Raw genomic sequence first — 21,937 nt, forward strand, 5'->3', positions numbered from 1 at the left:
TCTGGTTATGATCACTAAAGAAACAAACCTCTAATCTAGGATATTTAATAAATATTAATGTCTTAGTCATTTCATTTTCCACTCTGAAACAATTTCCTCCTAACACGCTAATGATTGTGAATAAAAAAAATGATACACCTCAAATATCGTAATTACAGTCCACATTTAATACTTACTTACTGGCTTTTAAGGAACCCGGAGGTTCATTGCCGCCCTCACATAAGCCCGCCATTGGTCCCTATCCTGGGCAAGATTAATCCAGTCTCTATCATATCCCACCTTCCTCAAATCCATTTTAATATTATCTTCCCATCTACGTCTCGGCTTTCCCAAAGGTCTTTTTCTCTCCGGCCTCCCAACTAACACTCTATATGCATTTCTGGATTCGCCCATACGTGCTACATGCCTTGCCCATCTCAAACGTCTGGATTTAATGTTCCTAATTATGTCAGGTGAAGAATACAATGCGTGCAGTTCTGTGTTATGTAACTTTCTCCATTCTCCTGTAACTTCATCCCTCTTAGCCCCAAATACTTTCCTAAGGACCTTATTCTCAAACACCCTAAACCTATGTTCCTCTCTCAAAGTGACAGTCCAAGTTTCACAATCATACAGAACAACCGGTAATATAATTGTTTTATAAATTCTAACTTTCAGATTTCTTGACAGCAGACTGGATGATAAAAGCTTCTCAACCGAATAATAACAGGCATTTCCCATATTTATTCTATGTTTAATTTCCTCCCGAGTATCATTTATATTTGTTACTGTTGCTCCCAGGTATTTGAATTTTTCCACCTCTTCAAAAGATAAATTTCCAATTTTTATATTTCCATTTCGTACAATATTTTCGTCACGAGACAGAATCATATACTTTGTCTTTTCGGGATTTACTTCAAAACCTACCTCTTTACTTGCTTCAAGTAAAATTCCCGTGTTTTCCCTAATCGTTTGTGGATTTTCTCCTAACATATTCACGTCATCCGCATAGACAAGCAGCTGTTGTAACCCGTTCAATTCCAAATCCTCTCTGTTATCCTGGACTTTCCTAATGGCATAGTCTAGAGCAAAGTTAAAAAGTAAAGGTGGTAGTGCACCTCCTTGCTTTAGCCCACCTTATCTGAAGGATTCGTAACAAGCTGCTTTTCACGGTGATGGGTTGTTAGCCCTTCGCCCAACCCCCAAGCTGGAGGACCACCCCTCATCGACTGTCCGCGACTGCTTATTCAATATATTCACAGCTACCCTCCATATCTGGAGGCCGTCTCGTCGATCCGCAACATAAAGACGCGCCATGCCGTGGTGATAGGGACTCACAATACATTTAATAAATAAAGAAACTAACGTCAGAAATATAATAAAACTCCATAAATAAACTCAAGTTATAACTACAGGTCTCTTTACTGTCATTCAATTTTCCACATTCCAACCATTTTTCCATAAGACGATGATAGGCCTATTTATATTGATGGCGATAATGATGAAAATCTGCATTTTAGATCTAAGAAACCTTCTCTACGTAATCTTGCAAATAACACTGCCGCAATTGTTCTGACAGAAGTGAAGTGCTATACGTACATACATGTAAATACGTTACAAGACAAGATGTGCGAACACTGGAGTGACAGCATGTGTTATCGAAGTTAGATTACTCACCCATCCGCCAAGAATGACGATGTCCCTCGCCGACACGAACTCAAGAAGTCGCGCTACTGTCAGTGGGACGCGGTGATATGTCACCCATCTCCGACCAGCGCAGTGACAGACTCGCCTTCCCTGAACGGAACAAAAAACTTCATCAGAACACAATTACAAGATCTATGATGTAAGCTGTCAATGAGAAACATTTATCCGCTTCAGAAATTTTAGTTTACGACATCATTCAACGGCTCCGTATACTGACGTTCAAAGATATCTGACCCAGTGGCGGCTGATTGACTGAGGCAAGTGAGGCCGGGCCTCATTCACTTGGCTTAACTGAAATTAAATTTTGTTTTTATGTAATGTATTAGTTATTTGAAGCATATATCGCTGTAGAAGCATTTGAAAACTTTGTGATGTAGATAGACCTGTTTTGCAGTAAAATTTGTTCCTGAAGCCAGGATCGCTCGTGCCGGGTCTGGCTTGTGATGTATATAGACCTGTTTTGCAGCAAAATTTGTTCATGAGGCCAGGATCGCTCGTGCCGGGTCTGCTTCTGGATTTTCGTTTGTCTTCGCGGGCTTTTGAGGTTGCGCTTAAAACGTTGTAACTGAGGCACAATAACGTCTGGCCTGGTCAGGTTTCACTCCTCTCAACCATGGGCCGGCCTCAAGGGTAGAGTGGGGTGGGAATAGGGTGACTTGTCTTCCTAAATAGGCCATAAATAACAAACATTCCAGCTCTTTGGCAGACAGAGACCCACATTATTCTCTCCTCTTATGTCTTAGTTTATGACTTAAGCGAGGGTGTTGTACTGTTGTACTTCGTAGTACAGTAGTGAATCTCGGCCAATGTTGTTATGTATTTCGGGAAAATATAAAGAGAAAGAAATGCGAGAAATGATGCTGGTGTAGTTAATTCATTGTTAGAGTGTCCTTTTTCGAGAAGAAATAATATTGAAGGAAAGGAAGTTTTAAATAAAGAGAGACCCGACCGAGATACCTACGACATCGCTGACAATTTTTCTGACAGATAATCTTAAAACGCGAGTTTCTATTGCATCCTGGTATGGGCAACATAAATGGTTAAGTCGTAATGTGGAGCAAAATAAACTTCTCTGTTGGTCTTGTTCGTTGCTGTCAAAGGAAAAAAATAAGAAGAAAAGAAAGAAAGAAAGGGGAATTTCAGCACATAATATGGGTTGCTTCATCACACTGAAACAATCACTGAAACTTGCAGCATAACAACTTATTTGGTGAGTGAAATTATTATTTTTCATTAGTACTAATAATAATAATCAGGGAAAGGATTTATATGTAAATACATATTTACTTATAAAGCTAATATAATTTATATTTTGCATTATCTTTATGTTTCACAATGTGTAGGGTTGAAAAATCCTACTTTTATTTTCCATATTTTTCCATATTTTAGAGTTTAGTACATATTTTCGTTAATTTCCATATATTTTCCATATTTCATATAAAACAGTCCATATTATATTAGGTTTAACAATAAAACAAAACAAAATTCCATTAACTTTTAAAAATACATTTCAACAATAGAGATTTAAACACATGTTCAGTAATCCCTTTAACATCAGAGTTATTTGAAAATTAGCAGTCCTATCAACAATGGGAAAGTAAGTTACAAAACTGTATTAATTTAATTTAAAATTTTTAACAGACTTCAGTTGTGCAGCTCAACAGTTAAATGCCAGTCAGAGTACACATAGGTTCAGTTTTGTAAATCATACTATAAAGACGGTAAATATGCCAAAAGTACGTCATTCAGTCAATTTAAAATCAAAACTAACAAGTTACATTTCAGAATTTAAAGAAGATGGTTTATCAACTGACAATAAAATATTATTTTGTAATTTGTGTCAGTGTGCAGTATCATCTACACAAAAGTTCCTGGTGCAACAACACATTACAACTAGTAAACATCAGGCCAACAAACAACTAAATTCCAAGCAGAGACAATTGTTTTTAACACAACCAACAACATCGAATGTAAGATCTGAGTTTAACATCGACCTGTGCCGTTCTCTCATCTCTGCTGATATTCCTCTCTACAAACTAAAGAATAAGGTCTTCAGGGAATTCCTTGAAAAATATACTCAACATACAATCCCGGATGAGTCAACACTTAGGAAGACGTATGCTCCATCCATCTACGATGAGACAATACAGAAGATAAGAGATGAAATTAAAGATAGTTCAATTTGGGTTTCCATTGATGAGACTCCCGACAAAGAAGGTAGACTTGTTGGTAATGTAGTTATCGGTTTGTTAAGTGAACAATATTCTGAACGAATTCTTTTACATTGTGATGTTCTAGAAAAGTGCAATAACAAAACTATAGTTAAACTGTTCAACGAAGCTATGGGTATCCTGTGGCCAAAGGGTATTATGTACGATAATGTGTTATTCTTTATTAGCGATGCTGCCCCTTATATGGTCAAAGCTGGACAAGCATTATCTGTTGTATATCCTAAATTGACTCATTTTACTTGTGTGGCGCATGCATTTCATCGTGTGGCAGAAGTGGTCAGAGACAATTTCCCTAAAGTAGATTTGTTGATTTCATCAGTGAAAAAAGTATTTCTCAAAGCTCCCAGTAGAGTTAACGTGTTGAAAGAAATGTACCCTGAAATTCCATTGCCACCAAAGCCAATTTTAACTAGATGGGGTACATGGCTAGAAGCAGTTGAATATTATGCCGAACATATAGACTCTATTAACAATGTTCTCCTTGCATTGGACTCTGAAGATGCAGTCTCAATTGATACTGCGAAAACAGTTACCTGTGACATAAGTGTGAAGAATGACTTAGCTCACATTCAGCATACATTTTCATGCATCATAAAAACGCTCAAAAGTCTCCAAAATAGGCACCTTTCACTATCTGAAAGTTTTGAAATTATAAATAGTACTGTGGAACAACTGAATCGTGGTAGAGGTAAAGTTGCAGATGCAGTAAGAGCTAAGGTGGACACTGTACTTTCAAAAAACCCTGGATATGAAGAACTACAAAAGGTTGTTGCTGTGATGAGTGGTGAATCAACAGTGAAGATTAACTTGGACTTATCCCCAGCAGACATTGTGAAATTGAATTATGTACCAGTTACTTCTTGTGACGTCGAACGCTCTTTTAGTCAGTATAAATCTATCCTCAGAGACAATAGAAGAAGATTCACTTTTCAGCACTTGAAAGAAATGTTTGTAACCTATTGTTATGGTAACAGACAATAAAAATTGTGTTTTGTTGAAACTACATTGGAAGATAAGGTACGTCCATTATATTTTTTGTTTAGTTTGATTAAAATGTACCAATATTTAACGTACATAGTCATTTTTTTATAATTTTAAGTCCATATTTAATTCCATATTTTGGTAAAAATCCATATTTAATTCCATATTTTGGTAAAAATAACTACATATATATTTACATATTTCATATATTTTTAGTCCATATAAATCCGTTCCCTGATAATAATAATAATAATAATAATAATAATAATAATAATAATAATAATACAGTAATAATGATATTAATAATATAACAACAATAATAATTAATATCATAAATAAACATTTTCTATCGGAGGCACTTAAACTAGTTGCATCTCGCCTCACTGAGGATTTGGATCACCGGCCGCTACTGATCTGACCCTATTAATCGATAGTGATCGATAATTTGTTGGTGTAAGTGTGGCTTCTTTAGTTATTACTTGTATGAACAGATGGCGAAGATAATGGTCAGTGTTTCCAATTGTACGTACATACCCATATTATAAAAATCCATTTTTTATACTACTCTACTGATTGCAAATCAAGATTTCAAGTATAACTCCTGTAAAGTTGATTTGAATAATTTCGAGGAAAAATTGTTCTGGAGCCGGGTATCGAACCCGGGACCTTTGGTTTAACGTACCAACGCTCTACCACTGAGCTACTCGGGAACTCTAACCGACACAGACACAATTTCTCCCTCTATATCCACAGACCTCAAAGTGGGCTGACAACCGTCAAGCAACCAACTTCGAGTGCACACTAACTCCGTGTGACTTGAATTGTGGTTTTCTGTTCACGAACAGTGACGTGTATTATGCAAATCAAGATTTCAGGTATAACTCCCTATAAAGTTTATTTGAATAATTTCGAGGAAAAATTGTTCCGGAGCCGGGTATCGAACCCGGGACCTTTGGTTTAACGTACCAACGCTCTACCACTGAGCTACTCGGGAACTCTAACCGACACCGACACAATTTCTCCCTCTATATCCACAGACCTCAAAGTGGGCTGACAACCGTCAAGCAACCAACTTCGAGTGCACACTAACTCCGTGTGACTTGAATTGTGGTTTTCTGTTCACGAACAGTGACGTGTATTATGCAAATCAAGATTTCAGGTATAACTCCCTGTAAAGTTGATTTGAATAATTTCGAGGAAAAATTGTTCCGGGAGAAATTGTGTCGGTGTCGGTTAGAGTTCCCGAGTAGGTCAGTGGTAGAGCGTTGGTACGTTAAACCAAAGGTCCCAGGTTCGATACCCGGCTCCGGAACAATTTTTCCTCGAAATTATTCACTCTACTGATTGTAAAACAACAATGAGTTTACCTGATATTGTCAATTATGAGAATAATTTATTCTTAATCTACATAAAGGCGATGAGTTTCTTGACCATATCGTGACAGGTGACGAGACTTGGGTGTCTCACATGACACCTGAATCGAAGCAGCAGTCCATGGAATGGAGGCACACTGCATCGGCAAGGAAAAAGAAATTCAAACAAACCATGTCAACACGCAAGATCATGTGCATTGTTTTTTTGGGACAGAAAAGGAGCCCTACTCATTGAATTCTTGCCTCGGGGTGAAACCATTAATAGAAAAACCTATTTTCAGACCTTGAAGAAGCTCCGTCGCGCAATTCAGAACAAGAGACGTGGGATGCTGACCGACGGAGTTGTGTTGCTTCATGACAACACTCGGCCACACACAGCTCGTGACACACAAAATCTCATCTCGAAATTTGGCTGGGAACAAATTGACCATCTCCCCTACAGCCCGGATTTGGCCCCGAGTGACTTTCATCTCTTCCTGCACCTCAAGAAGTTCCTCGGTAGTCAACGTTTTGATGGCGACGATGAAGTGAAAACAGCAGTGCGGGAGTGGTTCGCATCGCAGGCGGGCGAATTCTACAATGAGGGGATAGAAAGATTTGTGCCACGACTCGATAAATGCCCCATTAATGGTGGTGTTGAGAAGTAATTGAAGTGTGGGGAATACAATGCAACAAAAATGGTTGGTAAATATCTTCCCGTTTACTTACTACACCCTTTTGGAACTTACTTTAAGAACACGCGTCGTATAAGAAACTTGGGGATTAAAACTTTGTGTTGGCAGTGCATCGCTTTACTTGATTTTAAAACACTTTGTCACTATACAGTCGAATCTCAATATAACAATTTTCTGGGGTCTAGAAAAATTCTGTTGTTATAGCCTATCATGGTTATTGTTTTATTGAAGGGTTATGAAATTTTGCACAGATTTATAATCTGAAAGGGAATGTAGTAGGAATAATTATAAAATAACATTAGGTCCAACACACTATGAAATAACATTTACGCACCATTTGATTACCCTACTTAAAGTACAAATTCACTTAACATTCAGAGAGGTTTTTTAAATCAGCAATTATACTCTGTCTTTTGGTTTTGAAATTTTCAGCAACAAACGTGTTTCTTATTGCTTTGAGCACAATCAGACGTTCTGATGGTAAAGGCAGAGATGTACAGAAGACCGTGACCAAACACAAACATAAAGGAAATAACAGTCCACGGCGCTTTAATCTGGTTACACGAAAATCAAACCTGCTATTCTTCGGTTTGTACAGAATTTTTCTGGATCTAGTAAAATAGACTTCGCTGCAAAGAAAGAGATCAATAACGTGACAGCTGCCTTAACAAGTGTGGAGAAAACAGATCAGCGATGTTTCGGTGATGTAACATTACATCGTACATACTCACATAATAGACACTTTTCTGTAACAAAAGTCGAGGCAGTAAAAATATATTGTATATCTATTATGTCGTGATTTTCGCGATCTCCATAAATACCCGGCCCTGTGTATCCCTGTGTCGTACAAGTCCGTCGCCTGTTTCTCAAAAATACTAGTTTAGTAGTTCACCAGTTACTAGTTACCAGAGTACATTTCATCAGCTCTAGTAGATTCTGTTTCTCAAACTATTTTACCAGTCTAGTAACTTGTGACAATTTTTCACTAGTCACATGATCTGTTTCACTAGTCAGCTGATTGAGTTCATTTGATTATAGTCATTGGTAAGTATTGTTATTTGAGGTTAGAAAGCTAAGTTGTTTGTTTTGGTTTCGATTTCTCTTTTCGGTGAAATTCCATCAACTGAAAGCAAATTAACTATACTCAATATGATTAATGAGTCAAAGGATATATAAAGACTTGAAATAAAAAAGGCTTTAATTGCCATAATAAGGAATTTTGAAATTGTATGCAAAATGGGATCTATATGCCAAGCCCTATAATGTATAAAAGGCTCGAACTGCCACGAATGAAAATGTAGTGCCAAATGCAATCTACAGATAATATACGGTTTAACTGCCGCTGCTGTTAACATATGAAAGGCTCTATGTCCCGCGCGCTTCCTCCTCACAGTTAGATTAAATGGCGAAGGCGGCAGATGTTTGTAAGAGTTTGAATGGAAAGAAACGACGAATTAAAGGAGAAGGTACTGCGGCTTCAATGAAAAAAGCTGAAAAATGGAGGAAATGAGTACAACCTATACCATACTTGGACAGACTGTTTATTCTTGTTCTTTTTGCATGAAAGTAACAATAAAATCTAACTAAATATGTTGCTTGTGACAACAGAGGTATAGTGGTATAGTGCGCAGGGTTCTCCAATTTGCTTTCAGAGCCGGTGTGCATGAAAGTATAAATGCAAGAACCTCAGCTATGAACACAAGGTCGGGCTGTTTGAAGATTTTTATGACCTGGAAGATATTGAAACGCGAGGTAGTTACTTGATAGGGCTGATGCAAGTATCACATGTTAAAAGAAGACGTCATGGTACCTACGATGACCCTTCACAAGCAACTATTCATTACACTGTTCCAGATGGGCAAGGTGACTTAGTGCAAGTTTGCAGAGGAACATTTTCTGAAACATTTTCGTTAAATGAGAAGAAAATCCAGGTATTAACCGAAAAGAAAAAGAATTTGACTGAAATGATACAGTACCTGACAAATGATGACCACAAACATTTTTACATAAGTATTACAGAATAAACTTTTACTTTATGAACAAAAAACCATTTTTGTTTCATTCTTTTGTCCTCTTCACTATCTTGTTGCTGATTCTGAACTATGGAACTTAGAGCCTTTCATTAAATTTCCACTTTCAGTACGTTTTTCATACTATTACAATATTACTTTTGTAAGTTCCTTTGGACACTAGCACCATACTATGCTTATCTTTCAATTAAAACACATCAATACTGAAATTATGACCATTAATTACCTAGTATACTTAAAACTCATTTTCCTCAAATTCATGATTATGGCACTTTGAGCCTTTTTTTATTTCAAGTCTTCATATTATTCGGTGCTTTTTCAAGCATATTAACAAAAAATGATGAAGTACACGAATGGACAAAAAATTTTGTAATGTGTGAGGCTAGGGAACTGATCCTCAGAACAAAGATTATGCATACGTTAGGGACACTTACTGGCCCAACATTAAGAAAGCAACTTCGATAAGTACCAATTCAAGTTCACAGTAGATATTATGTAGCTAGTGGGTCGACTGCAGACATGAATGCCGCTTATGACTTGATGAAAAATACGATATATATTTTTTTTTTTTTGGTTTTAAATTTGATATATTCATAAATTAGTGTCGTTTTATATTTAATTTGTAGGTTAAAGTTGACAATGTCAGAAGAACTGGCAGTGGAGAAGGAAAGCCAGCAAACATTACTGCAGTTGATGAATTGGTATCAGATTATTAGGAAAAAAAATCTGCAAGTGTTGCTGGTCTAGGACAGAAATACCAGATGGCATTGGAAAATAATCAACATCCCGATTTGTAGAGCAATTTGTATTTGAAGCTTTGCTGATAATATAGGATTTCTATTTGTTTGTCTTGTTATGGCAGGTCCCACTATATTTAACAACTCTCCAAGCTTTTCAACACTTTACCTAAACCGTTCATTATATTTAAACAATGCTCCCTTAAAGGAATAATAATTGTTCTTTCTCGATGTAGTTTTAGCTCTTCTCACAATAATTTCATCACTTCAATCGGAATCACTAAACCACATATTAAAAGTCCACACCTGTGGAGTAACGGTTATCGCTTCTAGCCGCGAAACCAGGTGGCCCGGGTTCGATTCCCGGTCGGAGAAAGTTAGCTGGTTGAGGTTTTTTCTGGGGTTTTCCCTCAACCCAATATGAGCAAATGCTGGGTAACTTTCGGTGTTGGACCACGTACTCATTTCACCGACATTATCACCTTCATCTCATTCAGACGCTAAATAACCTAAGATGTTGATAAAGCGTCGTAAAATAACCTACTAAAATAAAAAAAAAACATATTTAAAAAATAACTATAATATTTTGTTTTCATTATCTGAGAAAGGTTGTCACTGGTAACTAATAATGTAGAAATCACCAGTCTTTAGAGTCTTGTAAGAATATTCCTTTTGAATACTAGTATAATCAACTAGATTAGCATTTTGAGAAACAGAATCACTTATGAACTGGTAAAATCGACCAATACTACTAGTCTGTGAACTAGTAACTACTACTTTACCCTTGTAGTTTCTAGAAACACAGACTTGTAAAATAAACTAATAATACTACTGTACAGACTAGTATTACTTGTCCGTGAGTTTTGAGAAACAGGCCTCTGGGATCGGAACAGTGTGTGACAGCCATCTACACATCTCTGTTTTCATTTTCATTCTGTAATACCATGAAATTCTAGATTATTTCTTCTCAAATACTGCTTACAGTTATCCAATTCAATGTTATTCTTACTCACTATTTCAAAATTTCACGTATTCCATTTAGAATTTAGAAACTAAACTGCATGGAATTAGACAAATCTTTATTCTCTTAGATAACCCCATCAATCTTGTACTTCAATTAACTATTCTCAGCTAATATATTGTCTATTTTCCAGTCTAAATCATCCTTCAATTTACTAATTAAACTAGAAATTTCAGATACAGTAGTCCTATTGTTGCCTCTGGCTTCACAATCAATACACTGTAATTCCACTGATTGAGATTCTGGCTGATATATACATCTATTATCAGGCAGTACATCTCACTTAACGATATGTGTCAGAGGAAGAACAATTGTTTGTATACATCTGAAGTCTGATTAGTGTAACATGCAGCTAATCGGCGATGTATGCAATGGAGGCAAGAAACTGGTCACTATAACCCATTACTTCCTGGCTCAGTTGCCTTACGAGTGATTCCTTATTGTTATCACTTATTAGGTTCAGATCTGTCTTAGGACAGTTGACAGAACGACTCACTGTATTAAGCAAATACAGGGACATCATTTTATTTTTACTAACATTTTTAATATTAACCTGTCTATACCTTCAGAGAACCGGAAACACCGCTTGCTCCCCCCTCCAAGACTGGAGTTCGATGATACGGGCGTAAAACACAAATCACTCTACTAGGTATAGGAAGGAAGAAAAGTAGTTCATCCATTTACGTAAACTAGGAAATATCGCGATTTTGAGTTTGATAATTTTCATTAGGTTTTTCTTTAATCAAAGTACAGTACTGTCTTAAGAATAAGTGTTTTTACTCACGAAATGAGTTATCCATGCGAACGTATTCATTATGCGGTGTATATTATACTGTCTACAGCATATTAGCGTACAATAGGCTATAGAGAAAGAAGTTAAATTGAAAAATAATCATAATATGAATATTTAAACACAATTTTGAAAATGGTGGCCGTTCATTTCGATACAGGCTTCAGTTCTTTTGTGCATATTATCGCACTATAGACTATTGCATCTAATTCCAATTGCCAGTTTCGTCCTTCGTACTAGTAACTCATGTTGAAATAATTCTATACCTACTCTACGTACCTACTGTTAATTCAATCTTCACTTCTGCCCGACCCGAAAATATAAAATTACTCAGACATGCTATCTACTGTCCGTCCAAGTGGTTATGCCGCAGGATTGTAGAAAGGGAGGAAATCATGTGACAGTTACTTAACGAGGCCCTTTTATTTAAGTTAAATTAAACAGCTGTATAATATTACGTAAACGTCCAATTCCTAAGAGAAATTAATGTTTTCAGAACAGAGCTAAGACAGTCCAGCTTTTACAGAGGGGCGAGCAGAAGCAGGTGGGGGAAATCGGGATGCGACGTAGGCAAACGGACAGTACCTGTGCGAAAATATGATTCAATATTGAAAGCTCTTTCGTCACTGGAAAATGCGAACATATTTCTGGAACGTACTATACTCAGTAACTCAGTACTGCTTACTATCTGCTGTCTTGGCTCTGTGTGGAGTTGGAACTTCATTAGTAGAAGGGGTGCGAGTGAAGTACATTCAAAAACTCAGGTACAATAAAAATTGAAGTAAAAATAAAATGATGTCCCTGTATTTAACGGGTAGAACATTATTCAAAAGATTTTAAGGGGTCCGCTAACATTAAATATGAGCTTTAATGGGTCCATGACACTCGAAAATTTTCCCAAATAAAAAACAAAATAACATTAACAATATAAACTACTAAAATACTTAAAATCTACACCCAAGAACCGAAAAATTCCTTAATATCATAAAAGAGTCTTTCTATAATAATAAGTTGCTACACAGTGGAGCCATCTCAGTATATAACATGAATTTTATTATGCCAAACGGAAGGTAGTTTGATCAAAAACTTTATACACTGTGTCCCGTAGAATCACTACTACAATAGTACATTACGCAACGAGCCTATAATGATAGTAATTAAGAAGCGAGTATGGATGTTTATGAAACGAGCGCAAGTGAGTTTCATAATTTTCATACGAGCTTCTTAATTACCATTATAGGCGAGTTTCATACGACTTTTTATGCTCGACCATATTTCTAACTTGAAATTATTCAGATGTATATATTTTATTTGTATCTGACAAGTTCGGAAGTGACCTTGTTCTAGGTCGTGAATTGTGAGATGTGCGCAGACGCGAAAGTATTTATTTTTTCCGAGGAACAATAATGTCATTGACCTTGTGTAATCCGTTAAATTTGGTATAACTTTGATTATTGAATTCGACATTGAAAAACGAGATGACAAATTGAATTTATTTGAATATTATTTACAATTAACGCTAATTATTATAGTAACAGAACATAACCTTCTGCGACAGTATTGGATTTCAAGCCTCGATAACTTTTCGCTAATTCTCTTTCGATTGCATATCCGAGAATAATCGATACTTGCGGTTTTATAACGGTACAAAGCTGACTCGTTATTGGCTGAACACCTGTAAGCTGAGTTGTCATTGGGTGAAAACACCTGAACTTTAATGAGTAGGTGTACTTTAATGACATGCATTAAAGGACTGCTACCAGGAGTATAATTACTACATTTCGGCATGGTCGAGCATAAAGAAATATAAATACCTCGTCACTCAGTGAATTTAGAAATACTAATCTTCTCTTATGTAGAAACTCTCTAAGTTTGGTAACAATGAAAATTATGACTCTAGTGCGCATGCGCGGCGATGACAACACGTAGAGTTAAAATGATGGAATTCACGGTATAGCAGAAAGTGAAATAATGTTATTGGTTAGCCGAACTGAAGTTCCCAATTGCAGTGCAAATACGATTTAGGCAGGAAAATGGTGCAAATTCTCTAGAGCGTCATACCATTATGAAACTGTATAATCAGCTGTTGGAAACAGTCTGTGTTAAGGAAGAAGGGAAGCGGCAAAATAGCAGTGTCCGCAGCTAAAGTTGAAGATGTCAGGTAAGCATTTCAGCGCAGCCCAAGGCAATCAATTCGACGGGCCAGTTCAGAGCTGGGTATTCCGAAGTCGACTGTTTACAACATTGTCCATAAAATTGCGACTTAGAGCATACAAAATCCAACTTGTGCAAAAGCTGCAGCTTGTGCTTCCGTCACACCTGTAATGCTGCGCAACACATGGAGGGAGATAGAATACCGTTTTGATATTGCCACCAGAGGCGCACATGTGGAGATCTATTGAAACTTGGTGAGTTTTCTAACATAAAATCTAAGTCCGGCTACTCTCTCACTATTAGTTTAGGAGATATTCAGGTTCCTTTGTGGTAGTAAGTCTACGGGACACACTGTATATATAATACTATACAAGATCTTTGGGTTTGATATGCTCTGGTATAAATAAAGTTACATAAATCTGAACATCTGACTTTTTAATAATTGTTGAATTTCATTCACATAATATAAATTTTATAGGCTATAATCAGGTTAGGTTACCTGTGGGAGCGGAAAACATACGTAGGTAGTGGGGTAGCTATGTTTTCAAAAAATCGCTAGTCAGCTATGCCTTATTTCGAGCGTTACTCCGTGCAAAAGGAAAGCATTTTCCATAGCTCGACAAACGCATTACATATTTCTCGTGTAGTGTGTTACGGGCTTAAATCTGTACTGTAAATGGTTTGTAATAAAATAGATATTGACAAAATTTAAAGTATAATATAGACCTCAATCTAAATCTAAGCACATATTATTTTCTGTCCTCTTTTATCGAACAATGCCCTCCTTTTTGAAGCTTTGTTTCCTCTTTTTTATCGATGTGACTCTGGTCATGAAAAAAATAATCAAATATCACCGTCCGATGGCTCTTATTGTATCATGCGCATGCGTAAACCTACGACGTAGAGGAGAAAATATCAGTCACAGAGTACTGAATACGGAGAAGATTTCTATAGCGATATTTTGTCAGAGATATTTCGCGTCATCAGTCACAGGTTTATCTGTGACTATTACACATTTACTACGTCACACTACTTTTGACCAATAAAACGGTACGAAAGGAGTCTTTCAACCAATCATGGCTGCTTATCGCACAATTTTATAGCGTACCTAGCATTTGTTTAATTTTATCGCGTCCCTAGCATTTGTTTATTTTAATCACTACCCTAGCATTTGTTTCTTTGTTTGCCAACATTTCAAACTGCACTGGTCTGGAGTCAAAAAACAGAAAATTACAAACCACTCCAGTCGATGCACAGCACTTTCAAATATGACTCACATTGGCATTCAAGAACAAGAATTAATAAAGATCACTGGTTATAGCTATGCATCTTCCCTGAAACCCTACTTACAAATAAATGAAGAGCACCATTCGGAAATCCTGAATAAGTTGAGGGATACACCATGTACATCACCGAGTTCACTTCTTTTACGCACACGTCCAATATAACATCAACTGAACCACCAACCACTAAAACATTCAAATTTGAAAATTGTACAGTACCTACTTTCAATAATTGTTTCTTTTAAAATTATTCATGTTTATTTTTTATTTCATCATCGTTAATTAAAATGTTTCTTGTTTTTTTCATCATCCCTAATTAAAACTTTTCTAACACTCGTTTATATTATTTAGGTTATGTTATAGCTTCTGCTATATGATATTATGAATAGTCGTGTATCAGGGATTTTTTAATACTAAGATTTATTGAAAATCATCTGTCAAGTGACGTTGATTACTGGGATCTGGATAATTGAAGTGCAATGCAACTGTTTTAATAAAAATGAAACTGAATCAACAAAGCCTTCTTGACCAGTAACCGTTCACAGAGTTCAATGAAGATTCCATAGTTGGCACAACTGATAAGAAAACAGCTATTCATAACACACTACTACCATCTATTAGCGTAATATTTATAATGTTGAGATGGTACAAATTTGAAGACAGTTTTGTATTTTCGTAAGTCAATTAACATTTTATTGTATTGGAGTACTACGTTACTTCTAATCTTTATATACTTTCTTCTAATCGTGTAATAGTCAATTAAATCCCACTCGAGTTTTGATTTTCTCTAGATAAATCAAAACCTCTAGTGAGATTACTGTTGACAAAAAAAATACCTGTGACAAAATATCGGTTTGTGAAATATCGGCCATCTCTAGTTACAGTACGGTCAGGGGCGGCTCGTCCATAAGAGCTGCGGAGCTGCAGCACTCCCTGCTTTGTCAAGAAAATAAAAATAATTTTTATTTTAATTTGTAGAAGAATTTTTTATAGCTTTTCTTAAGTAAATTGTTTTATATTTCATCTGGCCGGGAATATGTACTATTATCTGATGCATAATATTTTTGCGCATCGACTGTATTGGAATTGACACTGCATTCAAAGTCGTCCTGGGATCTGCAGGGTGGGACAGCTCATAGAGAGAGTTCTTGCATGATCAGGGGGTAGAGATGTGAAGGGTAGCAGAAGGAAACTGGCACTGTTTAAACCCTATATTTCGCTGCAGTGGCTTGCAGAGCCAGGCTACAAGGGAAGATCTTTCCTCTCCTCCTACACAGCTATTGTAATGCTGCGTCAAATGGATTCTCTATTCCCTTGAAACTTAATGACAAAATTTTTATTTTCTCTTCACATACTTATTGTTGTAGAATCTTATCGAGTTAATATAACGAAAATAATATCCTCTTTTGCCTTATTATTATATATCCAGCCACCTTAACTCAAAATGTTTGCGCGAGTAGAATCCTTTTGATATAGCATGTAAAATACGAAAGAGACCTCTTTCCAGTTTTAGAAAATTGTTGACCACCAGTATATCCGAGTGTTGCTTTGGTGTGACATCTTAGTAAGCCGTAACTTAACCAGTGCAAATGTGCAAGCATGAGGGTGTTTGAATTACAGAATATTAATTTTTCTCAACTTTCTCTTGCGGAGAAGATTGAAATGAAATTTGTATATACCAAAATCTACTACAGCGCTCCCAATCCACAAGTTCACGAGCCGCCACTGAGTACGGTGCTAAACAAAACGTGAATACGTAACAAGTATGCAAGCGGAATCATCATCTAAGAATAATCTACAGAGTTTAAAGAGACATTTAATAAATATCTCAATTCCTCATCCAACATGTAAGAAGGCGAGGAAGTAATGAGAGAATATGATTATGAATGCAAGGGTATTTATAAGAGAACATAGCAAATTTGCTAAGTCAGAATAAGAACCTTGACTTGGGGTTATCTTCCAACATGTTCGGAGTTATCGGAGAGCTTCATCTTAATAAACTGGCGTCTTGGGTCAGATGAAGGTGCCACCCTAGAGTAAACAGAGAACCATATTCTAGAATTCTGCGTCAAAGACTGAGGAATCAGACTACGTCCCCACCACTAAATAACGCTAACATTGTGGATAAATGGACATTCCATGCTATTGCACTAGGCTGATGCGTAAACTCGTAGCGTTTTTCTTCGCCATCAAAACACTGCGTTGTTACGAGATTGTGTATCGTTTGTTATTTGTCGTTTGTTATCTGGAGTGTTGTGCTTGTAAATACGCTTTGAATTTTGAGGATTTGAAGAAAGTTTGTGCTATTTGTGGGGTAAAGAAGATGGAATTGTTTACTCAACTGTCCGAAGACGGGTTGGGACTTCATAAGTGATACCAACAAGTAGAGGTGTGATTTTATGGTGATTATTTCGGAACAACTGGATAATACGCACGGTAGAGCAACGTCGGTAGTCGACGTTACTCGCTGGCACTAGTCACCGGGCCGTACCGAGCCGTGTCAAACAAAAGACAATCGAAATGGTGGTAGTGAAATTCGCGACTATATTCTTAAATAAATCACTCCATTAGTCAAGTGCAAGGTTTATGTAGTACAACGGCGGTGTTTTAAATGCATTAAAACAAAATGCAGATTTATTAAGATCTTAAAATAGGTTATCACAACGAAATGAAGAGAAAAAAAGGTGTATTTCACGGAATATCATTCAAATGACGGAAAGTAAATTTCCGGTTAATATTCGCCAAAGCGTCAAATACGTAATTGTGACCGCGTTGCCGTCTTATTTATGGCATAGAGAAAAATACCTAGCCTTTTACGAAAAATAAATTTTAGGGGCCATGAAAATATTCACCGCTTTCATTATATTATTGTTTATCAATATTACGAAACAAAAACTGCCATAAAGGTCATGACCGACTAGAAACATTGATACCAAAGAGATAAAACAATTCGGCCGTGATGAAACAAAAGAAAATGCGACAGATATTTTAGTTCGAGATAAAATGGACACTTTACAAGACATAGTGAAACGTTTCCAGAAGGAAATGACAGAAAAGTACGATTCTTGCCTGTCTGAGCATGCGCGGGCTTGGTTAATAAAAACCTAAACTAACCAAACCTAACCTTCGTATATGCAAGGTGTGTAACCGGAGCAAGAAGAGATCTTCATTTGATCTGCAATGTACACGCGAAAATAAATTCAAGTAAGGATCACGTTCCCACTGCATGAGAGGTCCACGCATGCGCTACAGCAAAACTCTTTCTGTCCCGAGCCTCTCATCTAAGCCACATAATCTACTCGCAATATTAATGCAAATACACCTTGTCGCTAACAGTGGTGCTATCTCTCAGTAATGTTCAGAACGAAGGAGGTAGAGAGAGAGAGAGAGAAAAAAAAACAAGTTTCTCCTACTAACGACGCTACACACCAACGTCATGTTGTTATGTTGGCGACATTGTGTATTTCGTTAAATTTGGTGGTAAACGTAAAGGCACGTATCAAAGTTACCGTGTTAATTCTCCAGTATAGCGAACATGTGTGTTTAATTTCGCTAAATATTTCGTTAAAAAAACAAGCAATTTTGTGCATATTTCGCACCCTAAAGAGACATAAAAAATTATAAAATAATATTTTTTGAAATTATTATTAAAACAGTCCCTTTGAAACTAACAGAAAATTGTTTGCATCGTTAATTAAATTCATAATTCAATTTCATTCGACTGTGATGGGGTGACGGCATAGTCATCTTGATCTCACGAAGGCAGTTGTTGCGGGAAAGAGAAATAACCGTTGTCAGCTTACGCTGCTCCCTGAAGTAGTACCTGAAACTATACGTACATTGTTGCCAACGATCAAATCTGAAGAAATGTTAATGTATATGCACTTTATAACACAGAAAATTTCCATGTTAAATTTGGAAGAATCATTTTTCGTGCGAATTCTCAACGAAACAAGTTTTTTGTTGAACATATAGTGATTATGAAGTAATTTTACTGGATTTCTATCAATTTAACGGATATATCTCACTTAATTTTGGACTTTCATTAAGTTACTTGCATTTTATATGCATAAAATTAAGTTATTAATACATTTTGCATACGGTTCAGGTTGGTAAAACTGTGATAGGAGTAATATTGTGATAATTCTTTTTGAGAATTGATTACAATTTTACTGAGGGAGAGCAAGATCGGTTTTTTGCGCCAACATATTAAGGGAATATTTGTGGACAAGTTCCTGCACAAAACCGGACCTTCTCTCGCTTAGTAAAATTGTAATAAATTCTCAAAAAGAACTATCACAATATTACTCGTATCACAGTATTAGCAACTTTTTCCCCTATATCGTTAATTATAAAAAATCGCACTCCTACTAATAAGGCATTACTCATGGAGCAACTAAGCTAGGAGATAATGCGGTAGGGTGGCAGTTCCTTTCCCCCTCCATTGCATACATCGCTGACTAGTTACATATTATACTTATCACAATACGGAGAAGATGGAGTGCCAAATGAAAAAATAATAATAATAATAAATAACAAAGAATGAACATTTCCGATATATTCTTCTGTTTGCGTTTAATAGAGGAGCTAAGGCAGAGGAAGCGGCTCGAAACCTTTGTGCGTGTACGAGAAGAAATCCATCGGGGAAAACACTGCAAGAAATGATTCTATCGTTGGAGCTTGGGCTGGCAGGTGATTCCACATTCCTCCATATTCTCCCAATCTTGCGCCCTCGATTTCCATCTGTTTCATTCTCTATCCAACAGTCTTCAGGGGAACTGCTTTGATAACGAAGATGCTTTACAAACCAGCAGATTTCTTCAGACGCAGAATCGAAAAACTACCCCAGCGTTGAGAGAGTCATGGATAATCTAGGAGAATATATTAAAGATTAATTTCTGTCTTGCATTCATCTCACAGTAAATTAACGCTATGAACTTCTGCATGAGCCCAATATCTGCGTATTGCCGTTAAGTAATTATAACAGTGAAAGTAATTTATATATTTCGAAGGCGTGTCCTCTGAAGATAAAAATAGAATGCTTTAAACCATCATAGCGGATTCAATTCCCAGGAGTATCCCTGAAGTGCAACGCCCCATTCTCGCGGCAACTCTGGTTGCATCACTCTAAACGCTGTAATGTAGCAACTCGTTCTAACATTATCAGACAAATGATCGGTATCTCACGTAAGGTTTTTTAATATTCATTCATTACATTTAGTGTTCTGCCCAAGGGCAGGTTCTTTCACTACAAACCCAGCTTTCTCCAATCTTTCCTATTGTCTGCCTTCCTCTTTTATTTCCTCATATGTTCCATATATCCTATTTTTTTTTATTTATTTATTTAACCTGGTAGAGATAAGGAAAGCCATCAGGCCTTCTCTTCCCCTCTACAAGGGGATTACAACTACAATATTAAGAATACAATTACAATTATAATTACAATTAATATTAAATTTACAAATACAATAAAAAATCAAAGTACTAAAAGATTAACTGATTAATAAAAGCTAGACAGTTTATTGTAAAAGTTAAGAAGAGAGAAGCATTTCTTTTATTAAGTAAAAATTAAACCTACTCTACGCAGTAAGAAAATGCTTAATAAGTTTGCTTTTGAACGCTACTAAATTCCGACAGTCTCTGATGTCACTGGGTAGGGTATTCCACAAGCGCGAGAGCGAGATTGTGTATGATGATGAATACGATGATGTCTTATGTGTTGGCATGGCTAGTATGCGGCTATTTTGCGTGCGTGTGATGACAGGTAACTGAAAGGGGAGGCAAGGTACTAGCAGGTAGGTGTAGAAGTGTGAAGGACTTGGAAAAGGAGAACAAGAGAATGAAAATTTCTACGTTCGTTAAGCCGTAGCCAGTTTAGAGTTTGGAAGGATGGGGTAATGTTGTCAGCGCGACGGACATCGCAGACGAAGCGAACACAAGAATTATGAACGCGTAATTTTTGCGCCTGGTTGACATTGAGGTCAGTCAGTAGAAAATCACAATAATAGATGTCGTCTATCATCTCATATCTTCTTCTACCCCGAACTCTTCTCCCGTTCACCATTCCTTCCAGAGCATCCTTCAGTAGGTAGTTTCTTCTCAGCAGTGACCCAACCAGTGACACATAGATTGCTCATTCCTATGTTAAAATCGGATGCACTTTGAAGAGAACAACCGCCAGGATCGCCACCCGTCCGCCGTAAACGAACACGAGATGGCAGTACAGTCGCTAATGCAATTCAAATGGGAGTTATGAGGCAACTAGCATAGGAAACCTGACAAAATTTGTTACCGTCAAAGCCTATAACGCAGAGCAATCTGGGTGTATGTATATGATTTAGGATCTCATTCAGACGCTAGATAACCAAAGCTGTTGATAAGGCGTCGTAAAATAACCAATTAGTAAGAAAAAAATAGATTTAAATAATGGGACAACTTGTCATAACATTTGAAAAAGAGGGAGCTACAGTGGTACAGATCATCTTCATGATCTGTTTCAGCATCATTCTTTCTTCACCTACTCTTTCCAATAGTTTCATTTCTTATTCTGTCTGTCCACTTCACACGTTCCATTCTTCTCCATAACCACATTTCAAATGCTTCTAGTCGCTTCTCTTCAATTCGTCGTAATATCCATGTTTCTGCCCATACAATGCCACACTCCATATAAAACACTTCACTCAATATTGTTGTGAATCATTTCACCAAGTTTAATTTGCATATTCCCCCTCTAACAGGTGTTTCTGCCGCCATTTTTAAGTCGTGCGCTGTCTATTTCAATGTCAAAATGGTCACGCTTATTTCCTCTGCAAGATTTCTCCCCTCTTTATTTCAAAATGACTGTGGTTTTCCTCAATTTTCTAACTGACTGTTTGCATATTGAAACAGAGAGTCCATTTCAGATAGTATATATAGTTGTCCAACTTATAGCAGAGTTTCAGGATGTACGTAGAATTCATTTAAACTATGTTGTTGTA

At 36.7% G+C, this 21,937-nt stretch overlaps 1 protein-coding gene and 1 long non-coding RNA gene across 5 annotated transcripts in view; one reads left to right on the forward strand and one right to left on the reverse strand.

The window, feature by feature from the left end:
• The window catches only part of LOC138714812 (uncharacterized), a 480,985-nt gene that overhangs the window by 237,868 nt on the left and 221,180 nt on the right, over positions 1–21,937 (reverse strand). For all 4 annotated transcript variants that reach the window (XM_069846967.1, XM_069846965.1, XM_069846966.1 and 1 more), the window contains one exon: positions 1,657–1,776. In XM_069846967.1, the coding sequence (XP_069703068.1) occupies positions 1,657–1,660 (4 nt within the window). In that variant the 5' untranslated portion in view covers positions 1,661–1,776. The remainder of the gene's footprint in view (positions 1–1,656; positions 1,777–21,937) is intronic.
• The window catches only part of LOC138714816 (uncharacterized), a 141,660-nt gene that overhangs the window by 34,346 nt on the left and 85,377 nt on the right, over positions 1–21,937 (forward strand). The window lies entirely within an intron of this gene.

The sequence above is a fragment of the Periplaneta americana genome, chromosome 15 (genome assembly GCF_040183065.1).
Source record: "Periplaneta americana isolate PAMFEO1 chromosome 15, P.americana_PAMFEO1_priV1, whole genome shotgun sequence".
In the NCBI taxonomy this organism is placed as follows: Eukaryota; Metazoa; Arthropoda; class Insecta; order Blattodea; family Blattidae; genus Periplaneta; species Periplaneta americana.